General features: G+C 44.6%; 1 protein-coding gene and 1 long non-coding RNA gene across 3 annotated transcripts in view; one reads left to right on the forward strand and one right to left on the reverse strand.

Moving 5' to 3' along the window:
* The window catches only part of MPPED2 (metallophosphoesterase domain containing 2), a 178,033-nt gene extending 157,426 nt beyond the window's left edge, over window positions 1–20,607 (forward strand). For both annotated transcript variants that reach the window (XM_059070869.2, XM_067038068.1), the window contains exons 5-7: window positions 11,608–11,723; window positions 15,277–15,390; window positions 18,217–20,607. In XM_059070869.2, coding sequence (XP_058926852.1) covers window positions 11,608–11,723; window positions 15,277–15,390; window positions 18,217–18,335 — 349 coding nt within the window. In that variant the 3' untranslated portion in view covers window positions 18,336–20,607. The remainder of the gene's footprint in view (window positions 1–11,607; window positions 11,724–15,276; window positions 15,391–18,216) is intronic.
* LOC136794490 (uncharacterized) lies at window positions 19,591–24,154 on the reverse strand. Its single transcript, XR_010841341.1, has 3 exons — window positions 24,006–24,154; window positions 22,755–22,853; window positions 19,591–20,291 (listed from the first exon to the last, which is right to left on the reverse strand). It is a non-coding gene; the product is annotated as an uncharacterized lncRNA (long non-coding RNA).
* Between the last annotated feature and the right edge of the window lie 924 nt (window positions 24,155–25,078).

Here is a 25,078-nt window from a genome sequence, read left to right on the forward strand (position 1 = left end):
TTGTGCAAGTTACTAAAATTCCTATTTCTGTGTACCGTTTTCTCTATAATTAATACTTTGCCCACCACTTGGGGGTAATTGTGAACTAATAAATGTGGAAATGATTTGTAATGAGTAAAGTACTATGCAGCTATATAATGTTATCTACAGTGAAACTGAAATCCCTCAGTAAGATGAACCACCCTCATCAGACTGGTGCCTGGCATGTAGCAGATGCTCAGTAAATGTGGATTGAATTACTTGAATGAATAAAAGACTCTGCTGCTCAGGACGACTTTCTGTCCCCACAAATGGTAATGGGGATGGGAGAGAAAGAAGGCAAGCCGTACGTCAGCTTCCTGAGCTCAAGTCCCCCAAATCCACCAGTTTCTTCACCCGCTGGAAGAAACTGCTTTGAAGTCTAAGTAGATAAGGAATCCTCCAAATTTCTCCATCCATGCTCAAGTTGCATTTGACTGCATGGAGATTTTTACACTGGATAAATTTTTTCCAAATTATAGGTGGTCAGTATAGAAAAAGTAGAGAATAATAGACAAATAGAAAGAAGGGGAAAAAATCACTCCTGGCTGTCCTCCCACTCCTGAGATAACCATTCAGCAGCTTGATCGCTTTCTTTTTCTGAGCATTTTTTACATCCTTGCGTTCATACTGGTCTGCAAATTGGCTTTTCCACTAACCATCACGGAATGCACATTTTCTCATGAAGTTACAAACTCTTCATGAACACTCACTCTTAGTCAGTTCAACTGACAAATACTTAAGCATCTGCTCTGTGCCAAGTGCTAGGGGCACGGTGGTGAACCAGGCCAAAGTCATTGAACTTCTAGTCTTCCTTGTTACGTTTAATGACTGGCTGCCTAGTATTTTATGGTCCACTTATCACTTATTCTCTTTGGGTCTATTTTTTCAGGAGCAGGCTTTCTTACCCTTGCAGTCCTCCCCCTGGTCCCCCCAAATATGAAATTGTATAAAAAGAAACCAGCATTAGCAAAATAAATGTGTGACAACACACGCTCAACACAGGCACATTCTAAACTAAACTAAACATAATAAAATATTGTATTATCCCCTGTTTCAGGGCAGAGATTTTATCAGTCCATCCCTGCTGTCAACATCAATTCTTAAGAGTTCACTGTGTAACAAGATCAAATCCAGCTAATCCTGAACCCACCTTTCCTCTTTTTCTTACTCTTTTGGGAAATCTAAGTTAGAAAAATACTGTCTTCTGGCTAGGTTTCTGTGACATGTCTACAGGGTAGGGGTGGGGGCAGGTGCTCTCTGCTGAGTTTGCTGAGTACCTGGCAATCTTCCTGCCTCCTTCCCTGTCCTGTTTGTCCCATGCTTTAGAGCCAGCCAGGAATGTGACGCACGCTGCCCTCGCAGGCTTATTGTCTAGTAGGATGTGGTTCTGTGTTTCATGGTCCTGGTGTTGGCTGCAGAGCTTTCTTAAGGAGTGTGCAGGAGGACGTGGAAAGAGACCTCCCTCCAGATTCCTGCCAGCTGTACCCCAGGTCACCTCCTATCCAGTCTGCACTTGGAATTGCTGGGTTCATTCTCAGATCATTTTGATGTTCCCCAAGCTCTTTGGAAATTAGGTTATTTTGGAATGAAGGCCAGCATTTAAAGACTTCTGTCCAGGGCACCTTTACCTATGAAATGGTGAGCTGTGGGTTTATCCTGGAAACTGTATTCGATTTTGTATTCCTAGCAATGACCTTGCTAGAACCCGGCTCATAACAGGCATCCAAGTCATGTCTGTGGAATGATTAAATGCCCCAGAAGGACCATACTGATTTCATCCTCTGAGCTTTCAACCCAGTACCTGTGTACCTCCTGAAGGAAGGGTCTCAGACTCATCATCCATGATGCCTTATGGCCAAGCTTAGTGCCTGGCACATCCTAGACTTACAGAAACCTTAGATGGAAAAAAAAGTGAATGTTGTATGCCCATACAGTGGAATACAGTGGAATATTTTTCAGCCACACAAAGGAATGAATTTCTGATACATGCTACAGCATGGATGAACCTTGAACATATTATGCTAAGCAAAATAAACCAGACCCAAAAGAACAAATATGGTAAGATTCCACTTACATGGGGTACCTGGAGTGGTCATATTGATGGAGACAGAAAATAGAATGGTGGTTGCCAGGGGCTGAGGGGAGGGAGAGATGGAGAGCTACTGTCAATGGGTACAGAGTTTCTATCAGGGATGTGAAAAGTTCAGGAGATGGATAGTGGTGATGGTTGTGCAACACTGTGGATGTACTTAATGCCACTGAATTATACACTTAAAACGGTTAGAATATTAAGTTTTGTTATATATATTTTACCACAATAAATGTTAGTGGACAAAAAGATGAATACTGCTTTTCTTTTTTCTACTCCTCTCCACCCATTGAGCCTTCTTTTCCTTTCAAAGTTGGCCGTGATGTCCCTCTTTGAGGAATTCTCCCTGCTGGGGATTAGATATCAATCAACGCAGGTCCCATGGAGGGCTGCTCAGATCAAGGCCCATGCTGGTCAGGGTACCCTGGTACCTGGTCCTCTGATTTCCTCGGTCACAAAACAAAGAGCCATTTCTGGAAGCACCAGGGCATAACCACAAGTCCACTTCACCTGCCCAGCAAGACAGAAGTCCTGCCGTGGTCTTCCCTCTCCCCCGTCAGGCTCTTTGCATGATGGATAGGAATAGTCTCCCTCACAAGCCTATGGGAAGGAAACCTATTGGAAATCTTTCGCTTCGTGCTGTGAACTTGTTTATAAGATTAAAGGCAGGTATGCTTGGGAGGACCAGGCAAATGCTGTAACATTATTTTTAATAATTCAGGGCACACCAAGTTCAAAAACAGGTCAGAGTGGTTTGTTGTTGTTGTTGTTTTTTTTTTTTTCTTGGCTCCTAAAGCAAACTCTGCTTACACCATCTCCTTTCCAGCAAGAGAGGAAAATGGGTAACGGAGGCTTAATTCCGACACTTGCTCCTCATTAGTTACAAAAAGGGGACACCGTCGGCGTGTTTGTAAAGACAGTGGTGTGTGCCGCCTTGGTTTACGAAACCCCTATTTGTAGCTCATGGGCCTCAGGTGACTACTACCTCGGGTATGATTTGTTCCTATCCTGTCTATGGCAGCAGACCATATTATTCAACCAGGCCTTCCCTTTATCAAAACAGGATTTCTTTTCATCCCAAGGACCTTATGATGAAAGACCAGGCTACAAAGCCATAGTGAAGTGATGGGACTAGACAGCTGGTGTGAGAGAAGCCAGCACTGCCCTTTGGAGGCAGCTGAATCCTGGTTTGGGTAAGGCAGGCTTCCCAGGCAGCTGCCCAGAGGTGTCAATCTTGCCCTGAAGTTAAGCTTTGCATCTCTCTCCTAGTGATGTCAATTACCATGTGCGCCCCTTTGCTGCACAAGATGTGACGTTCTTCCGTGGGCTAATGCGAGACAGCCTTTTAATTGCATGGAAGAGTAACTTCCAGGCTGCCAAGTGGAGGGACTTGGGGAGGGAGAAGGCTGGCTTCTTAAACAAACTCCAGAGCTATGGAGAGAAAGGGAAGCAAGGAGGGGAGCTGGGCAGGTGTCTGCCTTTCATCTGGATATTCAGGATGACACATCTGGTGCCAGGGAAACTGCTATTTCTAACTGACGGGAAGCTTTGCAGTCAAGGGAGGGCTGAGCTGTCAGGTGAGCCAGAGATCAAGAATTATCATGACAGCTTCATGGCATGTGAAAGGCGCTGTGAAGTGCGGTGTGATTTTAACCAGCGGTGGTTAAATTAGCTTCCCTTGGACCCGGTGTGATGTGTAGTCGGAGAGGGGCCGATGGTGGCTGGCAGTGCCGGGCGTGGAAGAGGTTGCAATTCTGAAGCACCACCATTTAGAAAAGAAAGGGATTGTGGAAACTGGCTCCTGCTTTCTGAATTTTGCTTCACAGAGGTGCCAGGCGGTGGTGATGGCTTTAATTAGTAGTGTGTCGATCCCTCCAGTGAACCTCTCTGAGCCCCGTATTATAAATATTCCAAGGACCCAAAGCGAACCCCTTCCTTGAACTTCCCCAATTTAAAATCCTGTCAAAATCTAGCCACCTGTACTTGCCGGCTAAGCAGCCTTGACTAACCGTTTTACCTTGTGCTCTCACATTCCACAGGATTAGCTATGCAAGACTGAGCCAGCCGGCAGGCGAGGGAGTGAGTGCCTTTCTGAAAAACTTCCACTCAGAAGTGAGCTGAGGAAGTGCCTTTTAATAAGTAATCAGCCAGAGGAAATCAGGCTCTATCTAGCCATCTAGTAATGCTCGCCTCTGCACTGGGGACTTTTCCAGAGTCTGGAGCAGCAGGGTCTATGATTTGATGAGCCATACATAGCTTGAGAAATTCTAGAGAGAAAAAAATAACATGAGCAATTGTGTGTGTGTGTGTGTGTACACACACACACACACAGCCAATGTATATCATATATAAATTAGAAGCTGCACATTAATACTCTATGGCAGTTCTCTGCCAAAAGTTTTACATAAATTATCTCACTTTATCCAAGTGGGTGGATATTTTCCTTTTTTTTTTTTTTTCTTTTTTTCTGTACGCGGGCCTCTCACTGTTGTGGCCTCTGCCATTGCGGAGCACAGGCTCCGGACGCGTAGGCTCAGCGGCCATGGCTCACGGGCCCAGCCGCTCCGCGGCATGTGGGATCTTCCCGGACCGGGACACGAACCCGCGTCCCCTGCATCGGCAGGCGGACTCTTAACCACTGCGCCACCAGGGAAACCCTTCTGCTTCTTTTTGAAAGATGAGGAGACTGAGGATCAGAGAAGCCAGTAAGTCGCCGACCTACTGAACATGGGTCTGTTTGACTCCATAATATATACTCGTACCCACTGCCTCCAAAACAAGAATGGCTAACTTTTACAAAACCCCCAGGTTCTCGTAGTTTTAAGTGGCACAGCCAACGCGCCAGCCCTTTAATTAAGTCTGGGTGTTCGTGAGCTTGCACTTGTCCCCTTCACAGCTTTCATGCAGAATCCCAAGCCCTGCGCTTCCCTGGTGGCGCAGCGGTTGAGAGTCCGCCTGCCGACGCAGGGGACGCGAGTTCATGCCCCGGTCCGGGGGGATCCCACATGCCGTGGAGTGGCTGGGCCCGTGAGCCATGGCCGCTGAGCCTGCGCGTCCAGAGCCTGTGCTCCGCAACGGGAGGGGGCACAACAGTGAGAGGCCCGCGTACCGCCAAAAAAAAAAAAAAAAAAAAAAAATCAGAATCCCAAGCCCTAATCTCTGCAGCAGGCACCCAGGAGACTGTATTCAGAAGAATCCCAAGTCTTTGTGATGCAGTCCGTCCAGGACCCAGGGTCCACGGGGAATTTGTCGGCACTGACCGACACCAGGGCAGTGACCCTGAGTGGCCCATCTGAGCTGACCAAGTACCAATTGCTCATTGCCAAATCCTGCTTTCCTGGGGTGCACCGAGCCCCCACCGACGTTGGTCGGGGAGTGAACGGCCATTCACCTGTCCAAACCTGGGATTTATGCTCCGGCAGCTCCCTTCCGCCCACACCACAGCATTGTGTACAGCAAACACAGATGACCTTTGCAGTGATTTAATCTCAACGTGCTTCCAGAGAGCAAACCTGTTTTGTATTGACATTGTTTGGAACAAGTTCTGCCTATGTGAACTCCCGCAGCACCTGCCCCTGGACTCTCAGCCCCGAGAGGCCAAGTGCCTCTAATTCTGAGAATATGGGGGAGGGCGCCTTGAAAGCATCCCCAGCTTCCATCCATCTCAGTCTTCGGTCCACTGGCTTCGGGCAGCTGAAGTACTCCCCTTCCTTCCAGGATTTTCTAATCCCTGTCTAGGAGGGGCGGTCGTGGGCTCAGATTGGCCCACTGGCAACAGGGTGCTTTGTGGGACATTTTCTTACAAGTCGGTTCCCATGTGGCATTCGTTAGTCACAGCTAATTATTAAGTCCTTGGCCAAGGCAGTAGACATTGTTCCCTTGGATTCCTCCCTCCTCCTCCTTTCCCCCCCTCACCTCCCCACTGCTACAGAACAAAACTCATTGTGGGGCTCGGGAGGTTGGCTGTGCACACGTTTTCCAGTGAACTCCTGGGGGGCTCACTGCTGGGGTTTCGTGTTTCAGGTTGAAACTCAACTGGATAAAGCATTATTCATTGATGCTGACACAATCGGTCTCTGCTCTGTGCAGCTATTCCTCCCACACTGGACTTGGTCCTTTACAGGCAATTTAGGTAATTCATTGAGAGCAATTCACAGCATTTACTCAGAACATTGATAGCCTGCACAGAATGACAGAATTTGGGGATTTCTAGATCACAGAGAGATTATCAAGTGTCAGGCTTTGCCAGCTGTGCTCAGAAAGGAGGAGGGGGCTGAGTGAGTGAACAGGTTCAGAGCCCCTTCCTCCCCGTCCCCTGGCAAGAAACACCCCTGCCCATACCTGCTTTGGGTCTGGGGCTTCTACATAAGATTTCTGCAGCCTAAAAGCAATCCTGAACTCCCGTAATCGCATCCACCCATTCATTCTTTGCTCAGATGAGGAAACTGGCCCACTGAGGACCTTCTCTTATCCAAGGGTCTTGTGCATTAGCGAATTGATGCCAGAATGCAAATTAGCACATGGGTCTCCCATTTCTGTATGCCCCATTTATTACACCATGCTGGGATAATTCTGGAGCCCATCACTGGGCTGCTTTTCCCATTTCCTGGTCCCTGTATTATGGAAAAGGCCTGATCTAGGGGATCTAGAGGAACAGAAAGCATCCCAGAGAAGCCGTACTAGCATTGTTGAATTCACACTGCATTTTCACTAAGCCACCTCCATCACACAATGCCGTGGAGCCCTCTGGAGTTGCACAGTGCACAGCCTCAGAGACGGTATGGATCAGCCCTGTTTACTTTATGTATGTGAGAGCCAAAACCAAAACTGGGCTGGAAGGTTTTAGTTCAGCATTGTGCAAAGAAGGAACACCGGCTTTGCAGCCAGCAGATCTGGGTTCAGATCTCAGTTCCGCCACTTACTAATCCTAGGAAAGTGAACAAATTACTTGATATCACTGATCTTCAGGTTTTTTATCTAAAAACAGAGCCGATAATACCTAGCCCAAGTACTGTTATGAGGAGTTAAATGTAATAGCCTATGTAAAACCAAACCCCTACGTAAAAACGTTATCAGGGACTTAATAAATGTTCGCTTTCGTATAACTTAACCTCTCTCTCATGCACAGACAGGTTTGAGTCAAAAGAAAAGTCCAACATTTTCAAAGTTTACCCTTAACTTGGAAATGTCTGGGCTTTGTCACAGGCTTAACATTAACCACATAAAATTTAAGGGACCTCTACACCATGGACCTGCCTTAATCTTTTACAGAGCACTTGTAAAACTGAGCATTTCCTGGGGGAATAGGGCTGTAGGTTTCCAAGAGAAAATTCTATGAGGGAAAACTGGAAAGAGTGAAAAAAATAAGTCCCGTTCTTTGACTCTGGAAGCCCCTGGGATATCCTCGGGGTTCAGGGGCTGACTGCCCTCAGACAGACTCTGGCAGTGAAATCAGAGCCCCTCATTGTACCAACTACTTAGGTGTGCTTGGGACTCTTTCAAACCCTCCTTTATTCGCCATTCAGACAGGAACCATAGGCCCAGAAGCTTGTTTGCAAAATCTAGGAAAACAGATGTTTTTGCTTATTTTTCTCTGTCTCATGCCAGAATGCTCACTGAGTCTTCATTGGGTTCTGAACTTGCCTTTTTTTTTTTTTCTTTTTACTTTTAAAACAAATCTTGAAAGAGGGTTATTATTGTAAAGTAAAGGGGAAAGATGGGTATCCCAAACTGGGAAAACTCTATTTTAGAGTCTAATGAAAATGTCTGAGACCCTGCAGACCGGGAGTCCTAGAAGGCAAGAGAGAACAGGGTTGACTCATTAAGCTCTGAAAGGGTCTACGAGGCATCACCCGCATACCCACGATGCCTGGTGCATCCCTGACAGACTGGGATAAGAAAGTGAGCGCTGCCGTTTCCTCAGAGGAAACCAAAAGCATTGCACCTAGCTGAGCAAGACAGTGTGGCTGTGGAAGGGCTGTGTTGATTGAACACATGCTGTGTACCAGGTGAGACTCAGGCCACTCACAGTCCGTGGATTTTATAACCAGCTCAGACGGTTTAGAGACCGTATTAGTTTTCTATTGCTGCTGTAACAAATCACCACAAATTTAGTGGCATAAACCAACATATATTTATTTTTTAATGTATTTTTTAACTGAAGTTTAGTTGCTGTACAATATTATATATACAGGCATACAATATAGTGGTTCACAATTTTTGAAGGTTATATTCCATTTATAGCTATTATAAAATATTGGCTATATTCCCTGTGTTGTACAATATATCCTTGTAGCTTATTTTAGACCTAATAGTTTGTACCTCTTCTTCCCCTCCCCCTATTTTGCCCTTCCTTCCTCCCCTCTCTCCACTGGTAACCACTAGCTTGTTCTCTATATCTGGTGAGTCTGCTTATTTTTTGTTAAATTCACTAGTCTGTTGCATTTTTTAGATTCCACGTAGAAGTGATATCATACAGTATTTGCCTTTCTCTGTCTGACTTATTTCGCTTAGCATTAGACCCTCCAAGTCCATCCATGTTGCTGCAAATGGCAAAATTTGATTCTTTTTAATGGCTGAGTAGTATTCCATTGTGTATATATACCACATCTTCTTTATCCATTCATCTAAAATGACACATTTATTACTTCACAATCTGTTGGTCAGAAACCTGACATGGGTCTCACTGGGCTGAAATCCAGATGTCGGCAGGGCTGTGTTCCTTTCTGGAGGCTCTGTGGGAGCATTTGTTTTCTCTCCTTACCTTTTCCAGCTTCTTGACACTGCCCACATTCCTTGGCTTTATGCTCCTCTTCCTTCCTCTTCAAAGCCATCAACAGCAGGTTGAGTCCTTCTTACATTGCACCTCTTTAATTTCCTCTTCTACCTCCCTTCTCCACTTTTAGGGACCTTGTGGTTTCACTGGGTCCTCCTAGGTAATCCAGGATAATCTCCCTAGTTTAAGGTCAGCTGATTAGCTCCCAAACAAACTTTCAATCCACCTTTGCCATGTAAGGTAATATATGTATAGGTTCCGGGAATTAGGACGTGGACATCTTGGGGGTTGGGTAATCATTGCCAATAGGTACATAGGTCGTTTCTACACTAAATACAGGAACTGTATATATTAGGACCCTTTCGGTTGCAAGAAACAGGATCTAACTCAAGCTAATAAGAAGAACAGGATTTTGCTGGCTTATATACTTGGAAGAAGAATGTGATTGGCTTCAGGCACAGCTGGTTCCCCATGTCCAACAAGGTCACCAAGGCACTCTGTTTCTTGGCTTGGCATTCTTTGTGGTGATTTGCTTCTCAAGCACAAGCTATCCGCATGGTGGCTGAGATAGCCCCCAGGCAGTAGCAGGCTTACGTAGTTCTCGAGATAGGAGAGAGAGGAAACTATGACTTGTCTTTAGGTAGCAGCAACAAAATCCTGAGGATGACGCTCATTGGCCCAACGTGGGTCATATGCACATCCCTAGACCAATCACTGCTCACAGAGAGGCCATACGTACTTCATTCTGAGCAGGGATGAGCCAGCCTTACCAGAGCACATGTACTGAGTGGGGGAGGGAAAGGTACTCCATAAGAAATTCAAATGTTGTTACCAAAAGAAGGCAGAAAGAGCTGGCTAGGCAAAAACCATTGGTGTGCACTTCAGCATCTTATGGCTGTTATTATTCTAGCCCAGTGCTCATTTGGCTTCAAGCAATAAGACACTCAAACTTGAAAGAGTACAGAGGGGGCTCACTCAGGGCAAGTAGTAAGTTAATTCAGGTAGTATATAAGAAGGGGAATTGCATGCAGGTTAAGAGTCTGGGTTTTGGAACCAAACTGCTTGGGTTTATGTCCAATTTATTGGCTGTATTTACTTGACCTCTCTGTACCTCATTTTCCTCATCTGTAAAATGTGGTTAATAATAGCACCCACCTCATGAGCTGGTTGTGAGGTTTCAGTGTGTCAGTACAAATAAAGTACTTAGAATAGTACCTTGACATAGAGCAAACACTCAATAAATGATAACTATAATAACGATTACTGTTGTTATATAGCTATTGTCATTACAAGTAAGCTTCCTGAGGATGGCTTAGGGACTTGGAAAGTGGTTAGGGACCAAGTCAGGTACTTCCTTGGTTTCTCTTTTTCTAGCTGAGGCCACACAGTCTCTTATCTCTGGAACTTACTCTTTCAGGCACCTCAGTGGGAACTGCGGTTCTTACCTGTAAGGTGGATTTTCACATGGCTTTCAGGGGCCATCCTTTCACCTCTGGCCTTGACTATGCATGCCCACCACCAAATGAATGATGGCTAGTGTTTCTGAGTGCAGAGTCTTGAAAGACACTGGTTAGTCTGGGCCATGATTGGCTTTAAATAATAATGCCCCCTGTTTGATTAGCTGTGACAGACCAGGTGCCCTTGTATACAGGGTTACCTCTCTCAGTAGGCGTGGAAGGGGCAGCTTAAGCTGAAGGGAAAAGTTGGGCTTAGCCAGAATATTGACCAACTTGTCTTTGACCCATATGCCCTAGCAAATTGGAATTTTCCTCCAGGACAAAGAGAGTCAGTTTCAAAAAATAATGGTTACATCTAGATGTTTGGGAATAGGACAGCACTGGGAACTGTTTTGTTCTGATGTGATGTATGTAGCCTGTAGTATTTGTAGAGAAAAATAGATCATTCTCCCGTTATTGTAAATGGTAGAGAAGTTTTCAGCTCCAGTTAGAAATGCTCACTGGATGGACAAAGCCGCTACTCGTTTCTACGTAGAGCATCGATCTCAGAAACTTATTCCTGGAGCAGAAGTTCCCGAGAGGGTGGAATGCTCACATTCACTGTCAGGAGATTGGAGTCCAGAGTGAACAGGGGTGTCCCCAGAAATCTTCCCTTTGGTGACCGGAGGAAAGTTCCACTTTGACTTTCTGTTCAGTGTTCCATCTCGCTTTTCAGAGCCCCCCCCCCCCCACCCCGCCCAACATTTTTTCAGCATTCTCAGTCCGGGATGTCCAGAACATCTCTATGTGTGGAGGTTTCTGCCTTCGGAGCACTCGTCCTTTTCCCCAAGGATTTCAGTAATAATCTTTCTAGTGAAGCCATTCCACAGTGATGGGGAGGAAGAAGGAGGACTGGTGGAATTTCTTAGCCCTGAGGCAGTACAGGAAGAATCGACATGCGGATCTGGGCTGGGCATCTTTAGGAAGCACTGAGATTTGGGGGAAGACAAAGCATTGTTAAGATTTTGATAGAGGTCTGCTGGGAAAGTCTCCACTGTAAAGGCTCTTGTGCCTTTTTCTAGTTGAACAATCTGTAGGCTCCACACTTGCTTTCAAATGAATTGGTTTTGAAGCAGTCAACAAAAAAGCATCCCGCTGCCAGGGCCAACCATCAAAAAGAGAAAAGAGAGCAATGCAAACCGTGGGGGAATGTGCGAGAGAGAAGTAGTGTAGAGCGGAAACGTGGCTCTGCTGGCCTGATACCATGTGCATTATCTCCCCCAAAGGACCCCGTGGTTTAATGGTTGGGGCTTTAACCTGCCCAGAGGTCAGTCTCTGCTGGACAAGTGGAACCTTATCCCCGAGGGCATCGACATACTCATGACACACGGACCTCCTCTCGGTAAGTGAAGCAAAGGTGTGCTTTCGTCATATGTGATGCCTTTTTTTCCCCAAGCATAATGAATAATGCTTCAGGGACATAATCATTTTCCTCCAAAAAAAAAAAAAAAAAAAAGTGAATACGAAAAGAAAAGTCAGTGTCTTTAAAGAAACCCAGTATGATAATTGAACTCAGCAGTTCTGCTGGGCTTACAGGTGTTCTTGAAATTAAATTTTTTGATTTAGTCAGTCCAGGGAAAATCAAATGAGTATAGAGCACCACAGTCTTTAGAGCTTGATAATTTATTTTAAGAACTATATTCACTTTGGAGTGAGGGAGTGGGATGGGGAATGGAAGGAAGACACAGACGTCCCAATCACAGGGCTTTTGAATGGTAATGAAATGATGGAAACTTTCATTCAAAGTAGTTCATTTTCCTTTCCCATATAATAGTGGAACCTAGGAGATCTTTAAGTATAACATCGAGCTAATTATACAAGAAAAGAATCCTTTTTTTTTTCTTTTTTTAGCTAAGGTGTTAAGTAAGGACTTATGTTGAGTATTCCTTAAAGATACTCATCTTACAGATACAGTGAACCTGCATCCAGGTTTAGATTGCCAATAGGCTTCAAAGCTACCTTCAGTCACCCAGACTGTAGTTCAGAAGATGATTGTTTGATTTATATAATAATCTTCTAATTATTCATGAGCTTGTTAGTGGTTTGGTTTAGCCACAGAACATTTTTCTTTTTTTTTTTTTGCGGTATGCGGGCCTCTCACTGTTGTGGCCTCTCCCGTTGCGGAGCACAGGCTCCGGACGCACAGGCCCAGCGGCCATGGCTCACGGGCTCAGTCGCTCCGCGGCATGTGGGATCTTCCCGGACCAGGGCACGAACCCGTGTCCCCTGCATCAGCAGGCGGATTCTCAACCACTGCGCCACCAGGGAAGCCCAGAACATTTTTCAAACAGGACTACCACCTTGATCTTCCCATGTACTGGGTGTCTATTACACCAGCAGCCTTCCTTGTCAAACTGAGGTATGCTCAGGCAATCCAGATGTTTCCCTTTTAGTAGGAGAGTTTCCTCTTTTAAAAAAATGATATTAAAAACCACATAACATGAAATCTATCCTCTTAACAAATTGTTAAATGTACAGGGCTAGAAAAGTTTTCGTGATCATCTTGCTTTGGAGAGAGGAGGAAAACAATACAAAAATAAATGATGTTCATCATTTTGTTTCCTGTGGTTTGGGGTTACTATCCATGTTCACGTCCCTCCTCTGTCAGCCTGAAAAATAAAAAATCTAACACGCATCCCCTAATGTGAATTTAATCTTTGTAGGTATTTTCCCCTTCACGCCACTTAGTGCTGCCTTCCTGCCCTTACAAGGGAAGTGCTCTGTGTTTCACAAAGAAACAGCGGAAGGGAGGACCAGGGCATGAGCCACAGTGGCACATTTTCATGATGGGGGTGGGTGGGTGGGAGGGAAGCAAGAGAAGGGAATGCAGTTCTGTTTGCAGACAGGGAAATGGCACAGATTTGTACAAGATCAGCACTTCCTGACTTTTTTCAAAGCTTCAGAATCACCATCCCCACCCTGTTTCCCTACCCCATCCTACCCCCTTCATACTTTACAAGATTATACTTATCAATAACCTTTATCAAGTCATGATTAATTAATTTCCCTATTTTGCAATCATTAGAGACTAAACAAATCATTAAATTGCTGGTTAAATATTCTGCTCAGCATGAGTTACACAGTGAGACCCTACAGAGACCACATCCCAGCCAAATTGGTCCTTCCCCTGAGCAGCCTAGCTGGGTGCAGGCTTAATCCTCCTTAGGCTGTTTACTGTGAGGGACCTGGGCATCCTCAGCATAGAAACATTTACATACCTGAAGTATTATTTGGAATATAACTTTGAACACAACGGTTCATTCACAGACTTCATCAAGTCATTAATTTTGGTACAAAAGCAAGTGGCATTCTGGCCCCCAAAGAATTCAGACATTCCAGGAACTCTTAATAGAGAGGCTACCATCCCTCTCTTTGTAGTAATGGTGGAGTAATCCAGAGAGGGGCTGTGCATATAGCAGAGTAAGATCTACATCAGGGGGAGTTCCAAAACAAAATGTCAGGCAAAGTTTTCATAAGGTAATGTTGAGCCTTAATCAGTGTAGTTATTGGGACTCTTGTGAACATTCTGGACTAGGAGGTAGGGGGCAGGCGTGGGGATTGGCCTTGAATTCTCTCCTGCTAAGGGAGCCATGGCACCTGGGACTTCACTATTATGGTACGAGCAAGACACTTTCTTAGGTGATTGCATGTGAAATGAGATGTTTTCCCTCTTCAAGAAAAACACATCCGTGAGGGAATATGCCAATCACTGTGGATTAGAGATTTTTCCCTCTAATTAACAAAGTTTTCAAATCCCTGGTTGGATTTTTATAGGGCCCCTACTTGTATCTGGTGTTTTCCCCATATTTTCTGGCCACTCACCAGCCAACACGTCTTTACAGAGATGCTAAACCTTCATTTTTACCGTTTGTCAAACAAAGTGGAATAAGCTGGCCTGTTCCTTTCTGCCTGATCATTTCTGAATAGTAGAAATCAACTAATGGAGCTATGGAATGGGTTCCCACTGATTATGATTTAGCCTTTTGTCCTCTCTGCTTTCTTTATACCCCATCCCACTGAGGTGATTGGATTCCATTCCGGGCCATAATCATTCAGATAGCTGACTTTTGCTATAATTGATGTCAGTTTTTATGGATATTTTGCATTAGACTTAGAACTAAGTGGCTTTTGCGTAAAGGTAGTCAATCAGCCCCAGCTTGCTGCATGCCACCACAGGGTCACCGTGGTTGCACTATTGTTAAAGAGGAGACTAGAGGAGGAACTTGGCATTCCCAAGCTTGGGTCATCAGGAACCAAGGGTTAAGAGTTGATGTGTCTAAAGAGAATAAGGTGGGACTTCACTGGTGGCACAGTGGTTAAGACTCCACGCTTCCACTGCACGGGGTGCGGGTTCGAGTCCTGGTCGGGGAAGTCAGATCCCACATGCCACATGACTCAGCCAAACATTTAAAAAAGAAAAAGAAAATAAAGAGAGCAAGGTATCTTATGGCCAGTTTACAGGAAGCCCTTGCTAGCCCTTCTTCTTTGAACCATTTAGAAATAGACTGCTATAAGAGAAATAGAATTAAAAAAGAGAGAGAGAGACAGTAACTGAATTGAGAGAAAAAGAGAGCTTATGGGATTACAGGGAATAAATGTCATTGGGCCCATGAAGAGTTGAAACCCAGGGCTGAATAAATCAAATCCCTCACAGAAAAAACATGTTACTTAACAGGAAGAAAAAAAAAAAAGGGAAACCAAAAAAAACCTCAAGAAACTAAAGAAGACAAAGTGACGAGTGAAAAGTTCCTTAAAAGCCATTGTGAGCGTTAATGGAGAGGCTAGGATTACAGATCATGTAATAAACCTCCTGTGAGTTATGGCTTCCTGAAAGTCTAAATGAAACCTTACCTGGAGACAGAAAATTAATAGTATTGATTGCATTTTACTCTTAGGTTTTCGAGATTGGGTTCCAAAGGAGCTTCAGAGAGTGGGCTGCGTGGAGCTTTTAAACACAGTCCAGAGGCGAGTCCGGCCCAAACTCCATGTGTTTGGTGGAATCCATGAAGGTAAGACCGGGAGACAGGAGTTCACAGCATGTTGGGTCATTGTGCGTGATCTCATTCACAGTGGGGACCTTAGTTACACCAGGAGTAATTGGCGTGGTGGTTTCCGAACTCTTTTTCCCAGTGGAACCCTTTCACGAGATGAAATCTTAGGAGAAACATATATAAAGCTGAGAAGTGTCTTGTGTGGAGCTGGCTTTTTTTGCGGTACGCGGGCCTCTCACTGTTGTGGCCTCTCCAGTCACAGAGCACAGGCTCCGGACGCGCAGGCTCAGCGGCCGTGGCTCACGGGCCCAGCCGCTCTGTAGCATATGGGATCCTCCTGGACCGGGGCACAAACCCGTGTCCCCTGCATCGGCAGGCGGACTGTCAACCACTGCACCACCAGGGAAGCCCTGGAGCTGCTCTCTTTTAAGCAGAGTGGAGAGTAAGAAACCACCTTTTGGAAAACCCAGCACTAACCTCAGACAATTTCTGGACTCTCAGGACTCCAGTGAAGAATGTTTGATAACCACTGCTTGTAGAGAAGCCCTGAGGGAATAAAGGACAGATTTTCTCTTTAAGAGCATCAGAAGAGATGGCCTGGATTTTAGACTAAATAACTTCTATGTCTTCTTCTACCTAAATATTGTGTTTTATATGGAATGCACACAAAGACCCAGGAAGCCAAGACTTTGTCTAAAAAATAACTTTGGATGTGCAACGAAAGATACAGAACAGAAGTGACAGAACCCACACATTTGCAGGCATTCACTTCCTTACTAATCTCAGAAAACCATTTCAGACTTCTCAGAAATCATCAGTGCTATAAGCTCGGGCTGAGGTTAAACAGCATAATGAAATCTCCCCTAGGTGGGAACTGGTCCAGTTGCTGTTTTCTGCTTTCCCAAGTAATCTAGAATCAAGTTCACAGAACCGGAAAGCCTCACAGGAACCTTCAGGACTCTAGTTTTGTCTCTCCAGACTTTTTCAAACCAGGGGTAACTGGGCCTGGGGACATAGCCGAGGCCTCTTTCAGCAAGCCTTAGGTTTTCTGGCCATACCGGCCTCTCTTGGTTACAGACATTTGTGTAAAGTGGGTGCATGTATGTAGGCAGCCTCCATATTCACTCCAGCCCCTGCTTACGGCTGTTCTCTGGAGTTATTTATGAACCTGCAACAGGTGAGGAGTTTAGGCCTGACACAGCAAAAGGTAAAGTTTGCTTTTCAAGGCCCTCAATCCCGTGGCTTCCTGGCTAGGCAGGTAATAAACAGCATATTGAAAATCATCCTACAGAGGCCAGAGAAACTCCATCTTGCTCCAGGTCAGGCATGAGCTGAGTGGATGGAAAGCAATGGCAGCGGGGGGCGGCTCCCCAAGAGTGGATATCATCCTGCCCTGACTTTATGCCATACGTCCTGAAAAGGAGGGCACTTCTCTAAGGCATGATACAGGCTGGGGGGAGGGAATAGGATGGGAGATGTTGTCTAAATAGCATTTCTGGGGAGCAGTTATCAGGTTTGAATTCCTGCATCGTGCCTATAAGTTTGCATTTCATCTTTTTTTTAAAAAAATCATTAATTAGCTTTAAACTAGCCAGACAGTTGGGGAATTCCACTGAAGTCCCAAAATAATAAACTTGCTTAAAAGAGAGGAGATCATATTCAAATAAACTTTGTCTTGCTTTTATTCTCTTAAGACAGCTGAAGAGGGCAGAGAGAGGGCAAATACCAACCACTTGATGGAGAGAGATAACAAGACTTTATGACCCCAGAACTGAACAGTGCACATTTGAAATGCTTCTTTTCCTTTCTTAAGACATTTTTCCATTGACCCTCATTAAGCTCTCCACAGGCTTACTTGGAGAAATTTTAGCAAATGGAAGAAAAAAAAATCTTATCAGTTATTTCTATAAGTCCTGACAATTTTCTTTTTTCACAGACATATTTTTCTGTGCCATAAGAGCCTGATACCAACATAGAATTACAAACTTAATTGCAGAGGCTGTAAGACAAAATAAGGTATCCAGGGAAATGTGCAAATTTGCAAACCTGCTAGAAATTTCAACATGTTAAAACTTATAAAAGGAATGTATGTACCAAACACCCAGAGAAACTTTCTTAGCTTTCTTCCAATAGGTCACAAGAGGTTTATATACTGCCTATGGGAAGTGTTTTTGCTTGATCCAGTGTCCAGGTAAGCGTAGGAAGCAGTGTCCTATGGTGTCCAGATCACTTGGACATTTGATTACCTGATTCTTTTGAATGAAATGGAACTCAGCATTAAAGCCACACAGTTCAAGTAAGATAAGGTCACTTATTGTTAACTTTCATTGAGGCAGTTTAGAGCTTATTTTATAAGTAAGGAAGCTAAGCATTCACCTCTCCCAACTCCCAATGCAATACTCTTTCCCTTCTCACCTGTCCTGAAGCCCATTTGAGGTTTGGATGATGGATGTGTTTGCCCCTGAGGGGTTTCTTATGTTACTCATTCTTTTCCCTGGAACTCAATGGTTAATACAAGGGCTTTGAAATGAAAATCATATTTTAAAAAGAGGAAAAGCTGGTTTTTCTTTATTTTCACTAGTAAAGAAATCACAGCCTCTCCCCAACAAATCTAGTGTTGAAATAAAGAAAAAAGAATCACTTTTCTTTGAAGTAGAGGATTCTCCCTTTAAAGAAAATAAAATCGGGAGGCAGCTTCTGAAAGCTGTAATATCTGGGGGATGCTCTACTGAATTTCATCTCACTGCCCACTGGCAGACTTTTTGTTTTCCTTGTCTGATGGCCCTGCATTGAGTCACTGTCATTTGTATATTTTACAGTAAGTGTGACACTCTATCTCCACAGGTTACGGCATTATGACCGACGGTTACACAACGTACATCAATGCCTCAACGTGTACAGTCAGCTTTCAACCTACCAACCCTCCAATTATATTTGACCTTCCAAACCCACAGGGTTCCTGAACCTCCAAATGCCCAATTGGAATGTGAGGGAAGGTTTAAAAACTGCCATTTTTCTAATTATAAACTTACATTCTCTTCCTTATTTCCAGATCATGTGAGTTCTTTTTGTAAATTGCTGGAACACAAATGATGCTAGAGGTTGTGCTTCTTCTTTATTTTATTTTTTTTTTAAATGGGGCATCCATTTGGAATCAAAGGAGCATTGTGAATTTGTAAAATGACTTCTGTTTTCTCAAAGGCCACGCCATTGTAAATTGTTAGTGTTCGCCAAAGGACAGCCAAGCTTTCTTTTGAAAAGGTGACAAAAGTCTTATTTTAATATGCTTTAAGCTGGAAAAAAAAAAAAAAAGACAAAAAAAAAAGAAACAGGTAGTCAGTGTTTTAAAAACCACCCAGATTTGCACAACTGTTTAAGAGTATTGTCTGAAGTATTTTATTTTTTGATGTTTTGTCGTTGTTGTTGTTTTTCTTGGGAATGCTTCTTTTTTGCAGACGTGGCCCGGATTTAGAACAATCTTTTCAACAAAAGTAGGCGTGGAAAAGGCTTCTCTTCAACACTGTCACTATAAAGAAAGCTGTGTCGAGGGAAGAAAACGGCCCTCTTTTAGAGGATGGCTTAGCTAGTGAGATCCATATTGTGGTTATACAAGGATTCATTGTATGTTTGTTTCTTTTAAATTATTTTAGCTTTAAAAATATGGAAATGGAATCTGTCAAGAGCAGGTATTTCATGCAGTAAAAAAAAAAGAAAAAAAGAGCGTGCAGACTCCTTTTCAATATGGGTTTATATATATAAATATTTTTTGTGTATTATGACTAAGTTAGGAGTTTAATATTGCCAAGGACAGTACAACTGTAAAGGGGTGCTTGAAGCAGGGCATCAAAAGTCTGAAGGAGCTGACACATTTTCTCAGAACTCAAGGTCTTAAAGAGCTTGAGTTACTTCTAGGTACAGTCGCAGGCGTGTATAGATTTAAATGGATGCAACGGAAGCTGACTAAAATAAGGCTTAGTTGTCCTTTATATTTAAATACCCTGAATTGTCTTCTTACTTCCTTCTCCCCACCCCACCCCCCCATTTTGCACTGTGTGTCGATGCAATCTGCGCTAGCACAAAATATTGTCGCTAATAGTCATTTCTGTTTTCCCATTGTAAATGCTGTTGAGCTTTATTCTATTTTATGTTATCTTGTTAATGAAATTTAGGAAAGCAGTTGTTTCTTTAAATTTATTGTGATATTCTATATCTAGCGGCCTTTATATGCAAATAAAATTGCAAGATTTTTCAATCTGTGCTGTTTGGAGGGTTGGCTGATTGGGAGGATGACGGTTTCAGTTTCGTGCTGGGGAAGGAGGGATTCATTCATATGCAACACCAGCACTCCCTTTCCGTAGAATCAGAATAAGTGACATTTCTTTTCTAATTTTCAATAAATTTTTATTACCCGCCATTCACAGACTGGCAGGTAGATCGATAAGACACTCAGTGTACTTTTTCCTTCCATCATGCTGTCATCTATCTGGCTGTAGATTTCAGAGAGTGAAGATTTCATCTTTGGCCATAGTAACTTCTACAGCAACAGAGGGACCGTGCAGTGGAGGCTGAAGATGCTATCGTGGACGTGTGTGTGGTAGTGAGAGGGTAAACCAGTGGCTCACGGAGTAACCCCTGCACATTCCCTTTTGTTCCTAGGAGCAGTCACCATCTCCCCGTCACTGTTCCTTTAATGATGTCCTCAGCTAGAATGCTGTGGCAGCCAGGAGGTGGCAGAGGGTGGGGTGGAAAAAACCCTGCTATGTCTTTTTGATTTTCTCTGGAAGAGCCATTGAAGAAGAGCAGCATGATCTTGAATCTGCAGTCTGTCCCCCCAGAAGTCTTCATTCCAGGATCTGTTTGCTTGCATTCTGACACATCTTCCTTCCTTCCTATGCATGGTGCATCCTTTGGTGTAATTCCTGCAAAGAATTCTTGATTTCAGTACCAGTAGAGTACAGAGAATGTTCTAGGACAGAATTCCAGCTCAGACTCCTACTTTTAATACTCATTCAGTGTCTTGGACGGCCACCCAGAGCTGGAGGTGGTCCATGACTGTAGTAGCTGAGATGTGCCATATACTCCCTTGACCTGACACATCAGCAGAAGAGGGTCGGGACTTCAGTCTCATTCGCAGGGAGCTGGACTGAGAGTTGACTGAATGGAAATTTCATCTGGTTACTGTACAGGGAGTTAGGCTCAGACTTCTGGAAAAACAGGCTTTCCAGAGACAGGTGGGTGATGATGATGACATGTGTGTGTGTGCACAGCCCTTGAGAGCACATCTGGACACAAACTAATTAAGCTAAGCACTTACTAAAATTGCTTTCCATTGTGTGGGAGCAGGAAGCAACCCAGTCTGCTAAATCTACGGGGTGGACTGGCTCAGACAGACCGTCCTTTGGCCGGTCCAGGTTCACCGATCCATATGTGTGAACTGCCTCCATGGGGGCCAGGATGACTGTCCCAAGGAAATATCGGAAATAGCTCGTAGATACCAGGCACTCTCTATCCTTCTGTCACCAGTGATTCTAATGAGTGGGTCTCATATTTTGTTTCTAATCCTCACAAAATCCTGGGAAAGGTCACATAAGCCCCACTTTTTCGATCGGAAACCGAGGCTCCAAAAGTTAAATAACTTTCCCTAGGAAAATGGAAGGTCTGTCTGACTCCATGGCCCATGCTCTTTTCATCACCCTGCTTCTGGGGCAGAAAAGTTGGCGCCCTCCAAGAGCTGATAGAAGACTGATGCGGGCCTGGAGGTCCTTCCTATCCCTCACCTAGTGGCCTGCCGGAGCACACCGCCTGGGGCCTTATGACCGCACCAAGTCGAAGCCCATTCTCTCTGCTTGAAGCACAGCACAGCGTGGTGCAGAAGAGCACAGAGCCTGGAGCCAGCGTGCCTGTCCGGGTCCTGGCTCCATCTCGAACTGGCACTGATGCCTTTGGCTGGGTACTTACCCTTCCTGTAAAATGGGGGTGATGAGGATGATGTTGAAGTTGTAAGTCAGTTGTTGAAGCTGTTCTAAGTCTCCACTCTCAAGAGCATTATTTCCGAGAAAGTGTGTTTGTTTGCATTCCTTGGAGACTCACAAATCTCTCTTTATAAGAATATGAAGGACGCCAAGGGCATTTGCGAGAGGCAGATAAGGGAGACTGACTTTTCAGTGTGGGTGTCATAGTTTGCAAACTCCCGTCTAATCTCAGAAGAGGAAGGGGTCTGTACTCTTTCAAGTGTCATTAAACAGCAACCATGGATCTCAGCCTCGCTTGCCCTTTGGGTCTTTACGTTTCATCTCACCATCTCTTTCAAGCTCAATGAGTGAATTTTTTTCCTCTACGTTTTCTCCCCAGGCCCTTTTGTCTTATAAAGATGTTGAGCGGTTGCTGAAATCCCCTTAAGAGGCAGGTCGCTGTTATTCTGACAGGTGGCCAGCATTAAGCCTGCCTTCATCTCCATCACTTAAGTAAATAAATACTGTGACCCAGGTCTTAAGTATCGAGAAACAGAAGCTGGGAGGATTGAGGATTTGTCAATTGCAGATGAAACGCTTGCTGGGCCCTGAATAATGTCCCCCTCCCCCAGCCCTCATCCAGCAAGGATGTGCTGCTTCGAAAGAGTTAACAACCCCATATTATTGTGGTTTTTCCGGTGTCTTCCCATGCCCTATTCCCACTTTCCTGAAAGTTTTAAGGTACTTTCTGTTTAATTATTAAACCAACGCGACTTAAGTGATTAAGCGAATTTTGAGAATTTGGCTACGAGCTGAGGCATTTGGAAACACTGCTAGGCACGAGGCAAGAGGTCATGGGATGTAGGGACGGTTCCTGGACTGGACAGTCTTAGTGGGTGGCTTCACAGAAAGCTCTAGGTCCACTTCTGGATGCCAGCTTCTTAATACAAAATGTTTTTTTCTCCTACTTTGTCGTGAAGTTAACAGGATTGCTGCATGTCTGTCCACTCTCTAGTATGACCCTTCCAGAAGCTTAAAGCTACTTTCCCTTCCTTTTCAAAATGTCACCTCTACCTTTCTGCTCCTATCCTGCCTTGCCACGGGAGACAAAACGACACTGATTCAAAAGCCTCCCCGAGAAGCCTCCCTCCTCCCTGGTGCCCATAGAGTCAGTCTCTGCAGCTTATGAGAAGTTCAGAGGGTCAGTGGCACCACCATGGTTACACAGCAATTCAAAGAGATAGCCCCACATTGGCATTTGGACTCTCAGTTTTGAACATGAACTGCTTTTTCAGCTTGACATTCAGGAATAATGGAAGATGGGGAGATCAGTTTGCCAGACATAATATGATTTTGTAGCAGAGAGAACAAGCTGCCTATATGGGGCTTATTAAACCAGATTAGTTGAAAAAAAAAAACTCAGACTCTGACCTCCAAGGGTTCCCATGAGGGTTCACCTCCTTTCACTTCAAGCAGTCCACCTCCTCTGACGGGCAGCCAGTTCCTCCGACGGGCAGGTAGTTCCTCCTCCTGCAAAAGAGATGGGTACATGCTGGCTGCCTTTGCTACCTCTGAAATTTGACAGCTCTTTGTCGCGCATTTTGACATGCATGTCTAGTCTGGAAGACACTGGGAGCTGATAAGAGCCCCCAGCTTTGGCATCAGTCATGCTTGTTTTCAAATCTCAGCTATGCCATTTACCATCTGGGTAGCCTCGGATGTGCTACTTCACTTCTCCCAGCCTCGTGCTCCACACCTGTGTAATGGGGATACTTCCTACCTGACAATGGATTCATCAGAGTTGATATAAATAACATCAGTGGGGTGCTGGGCCCGGTGAGCTATTATTAAAAAATGGAAGGTTTTATTACGCTGCCCATCATACTTTCTTAAAAAGAAAGGCAGAAAGAAACATTTAGCTTATTTTTCTCTGTTAGTCAGAGCCCTTCCCAAGTGAAAGTGAATTCCTTGAACTGAACTGAGTCAGGGTAAAGGAGCTGCAGACCCAAGCCGTACATAAATCAAGCTCTTTAAATTCCTCTCTCTCTCTCTCTGAGCTACCCGACAAAACATTTGTGGTAGGTTCTTCTCGACTCCTTCTCGTTTCCTTCCTGAATTAGGGATGCCTTACAAGACAAAAATCTTGCGGTAAAAGGCCTTTCATATCTGAGAGCATCTGTATCTGGGTAATGGTGAGAGAGAAAAATGCATTTCCATTAGGAAGCATGGCCACAGTGGTACTAAAAGCACAGGTAGACTAAACACACGAAGCGGAGAGCCTGCGCCCATCGATCAGCTTTGATTTTTATGAAGCCGCAGTTACCATGAGGTGCGTCCGAATGCTCTCAGAGCCCGCTTACCAAGGGAAAGGGCCTGTGGTTTCATAGCCCGTTCCTGCCCCGACCTTAGCAGCTGACCTTGGGCATAGGCTGAGATTTTCAGTAGGAGCTCCTGAAATAGCAAACGCCTCGGAACCCAAATGCACCATGCTTGGGTTCACCGACATGCCCTCGCACATATCGGCAATAATGCCTCGGTAACAACTTAATCCTTAAAGGGACTCATATTTCCTAGAAGCCTTCCCTGAGCTCCCTTATCCTCACCCAGAACATCCCCCCCCCACCCTTGATACCGTCACAGCTCCTCACCTGCCACCCCTGCCGTGCACACACATACTTCTACCTGTGCCACGTTCTGATTGCTGCTTGTCTGCCTGTGAGCTTCCTGAGGTCAGTGACCAGGTCTTCTGTCTCTGCATTGCCAGCATTTAGGTCCAAAGAAATGCTTTCTTAATAAATTAATCAGTGTTTGGCAGAAAATAGCCAGGTCTATGAGAAAGATAGGAGAAATTAATCACAGATGAAATCAACAAATGTTTACTGAACACTGTAAGCCTAGTGATGTACTAGAAAGCTTCATTTGTAAGACCCAGTTCTTGCAGTGAAAAGTCCTTCTAATTTGGTCCAAAAAGCAAGATATTGACACATGAGGTTAAATAGCAATAAGAGATTTAATTAATAATTCAAGACAGCAATAAAAGAAAATCAGGGTGACCTGTGATACACAGGTTTCTCCAGTTATGTGAGTGACCATCGTCACAGGGAAGTGTTCACTGGGGTGTAAGTCTCAGACAAGCACAGGGAGCTACCCTAGGAAAGGGAGTCTGAGTGATAATGATAATGTCAATGCCATGCAGCTTCATTCCTGGAGGAGAAAAAAAGGTCTGGCCAGTGGCAATTCCGAGTGGGTCACGTAGCTGGTTTATTTTCTTAATTTACTCTGTGAAATGGTTTTCTCTAATGGCATGCCATTGACAAAATGCACCCTAATGTCTTCATCCATCACCTCCAAATGCTTTTGCATGCATCAGTTGTTGACTTGTTTTCTCCTGTTCAGCACATAAATGAAAGGAATGATTTATCCAAGGCCACCAGTTACTCTTATGTGGAATCTGAAATAGCTCCCTGGAGAAATACTGCCCTAGCAGGTGTTTCTTTATGCTGCTCTGAACTTGTATGGATGGGTGACTTTGGCCTGGGCTGCACTGAAATCTCCTGACCAGTGTTTCCTGGGGAGCTGGTCCAGGGGTCCGTGGCGGTTTGTAACTCTCGGATATAAGAGCTTGTATTCCTGTGGGTGTGACCATTAGGGTTGGGTTATGGGGGGGTGGAAACTAGGGTTTGACAACTGATGCTGTGTGTAGGCATTTGAACAAATAATGAGATTCCCCTATGAGCTCTCCTGAACTCCTATTC

This window comes from Kogia breviceps, chromosome 7 (assembly GCF_026419965.1).
Source record: "Kogia breviceps isolate mKogBre1 chromosome 7, mKogBre1 haplotype 1, whole genome shotgun sequence".
NCBI lineage: Eukaryota > Metazoa > Chordata > Mammalia > Artiodactyla > Physeteridae > Kogia > Kogia breviceps.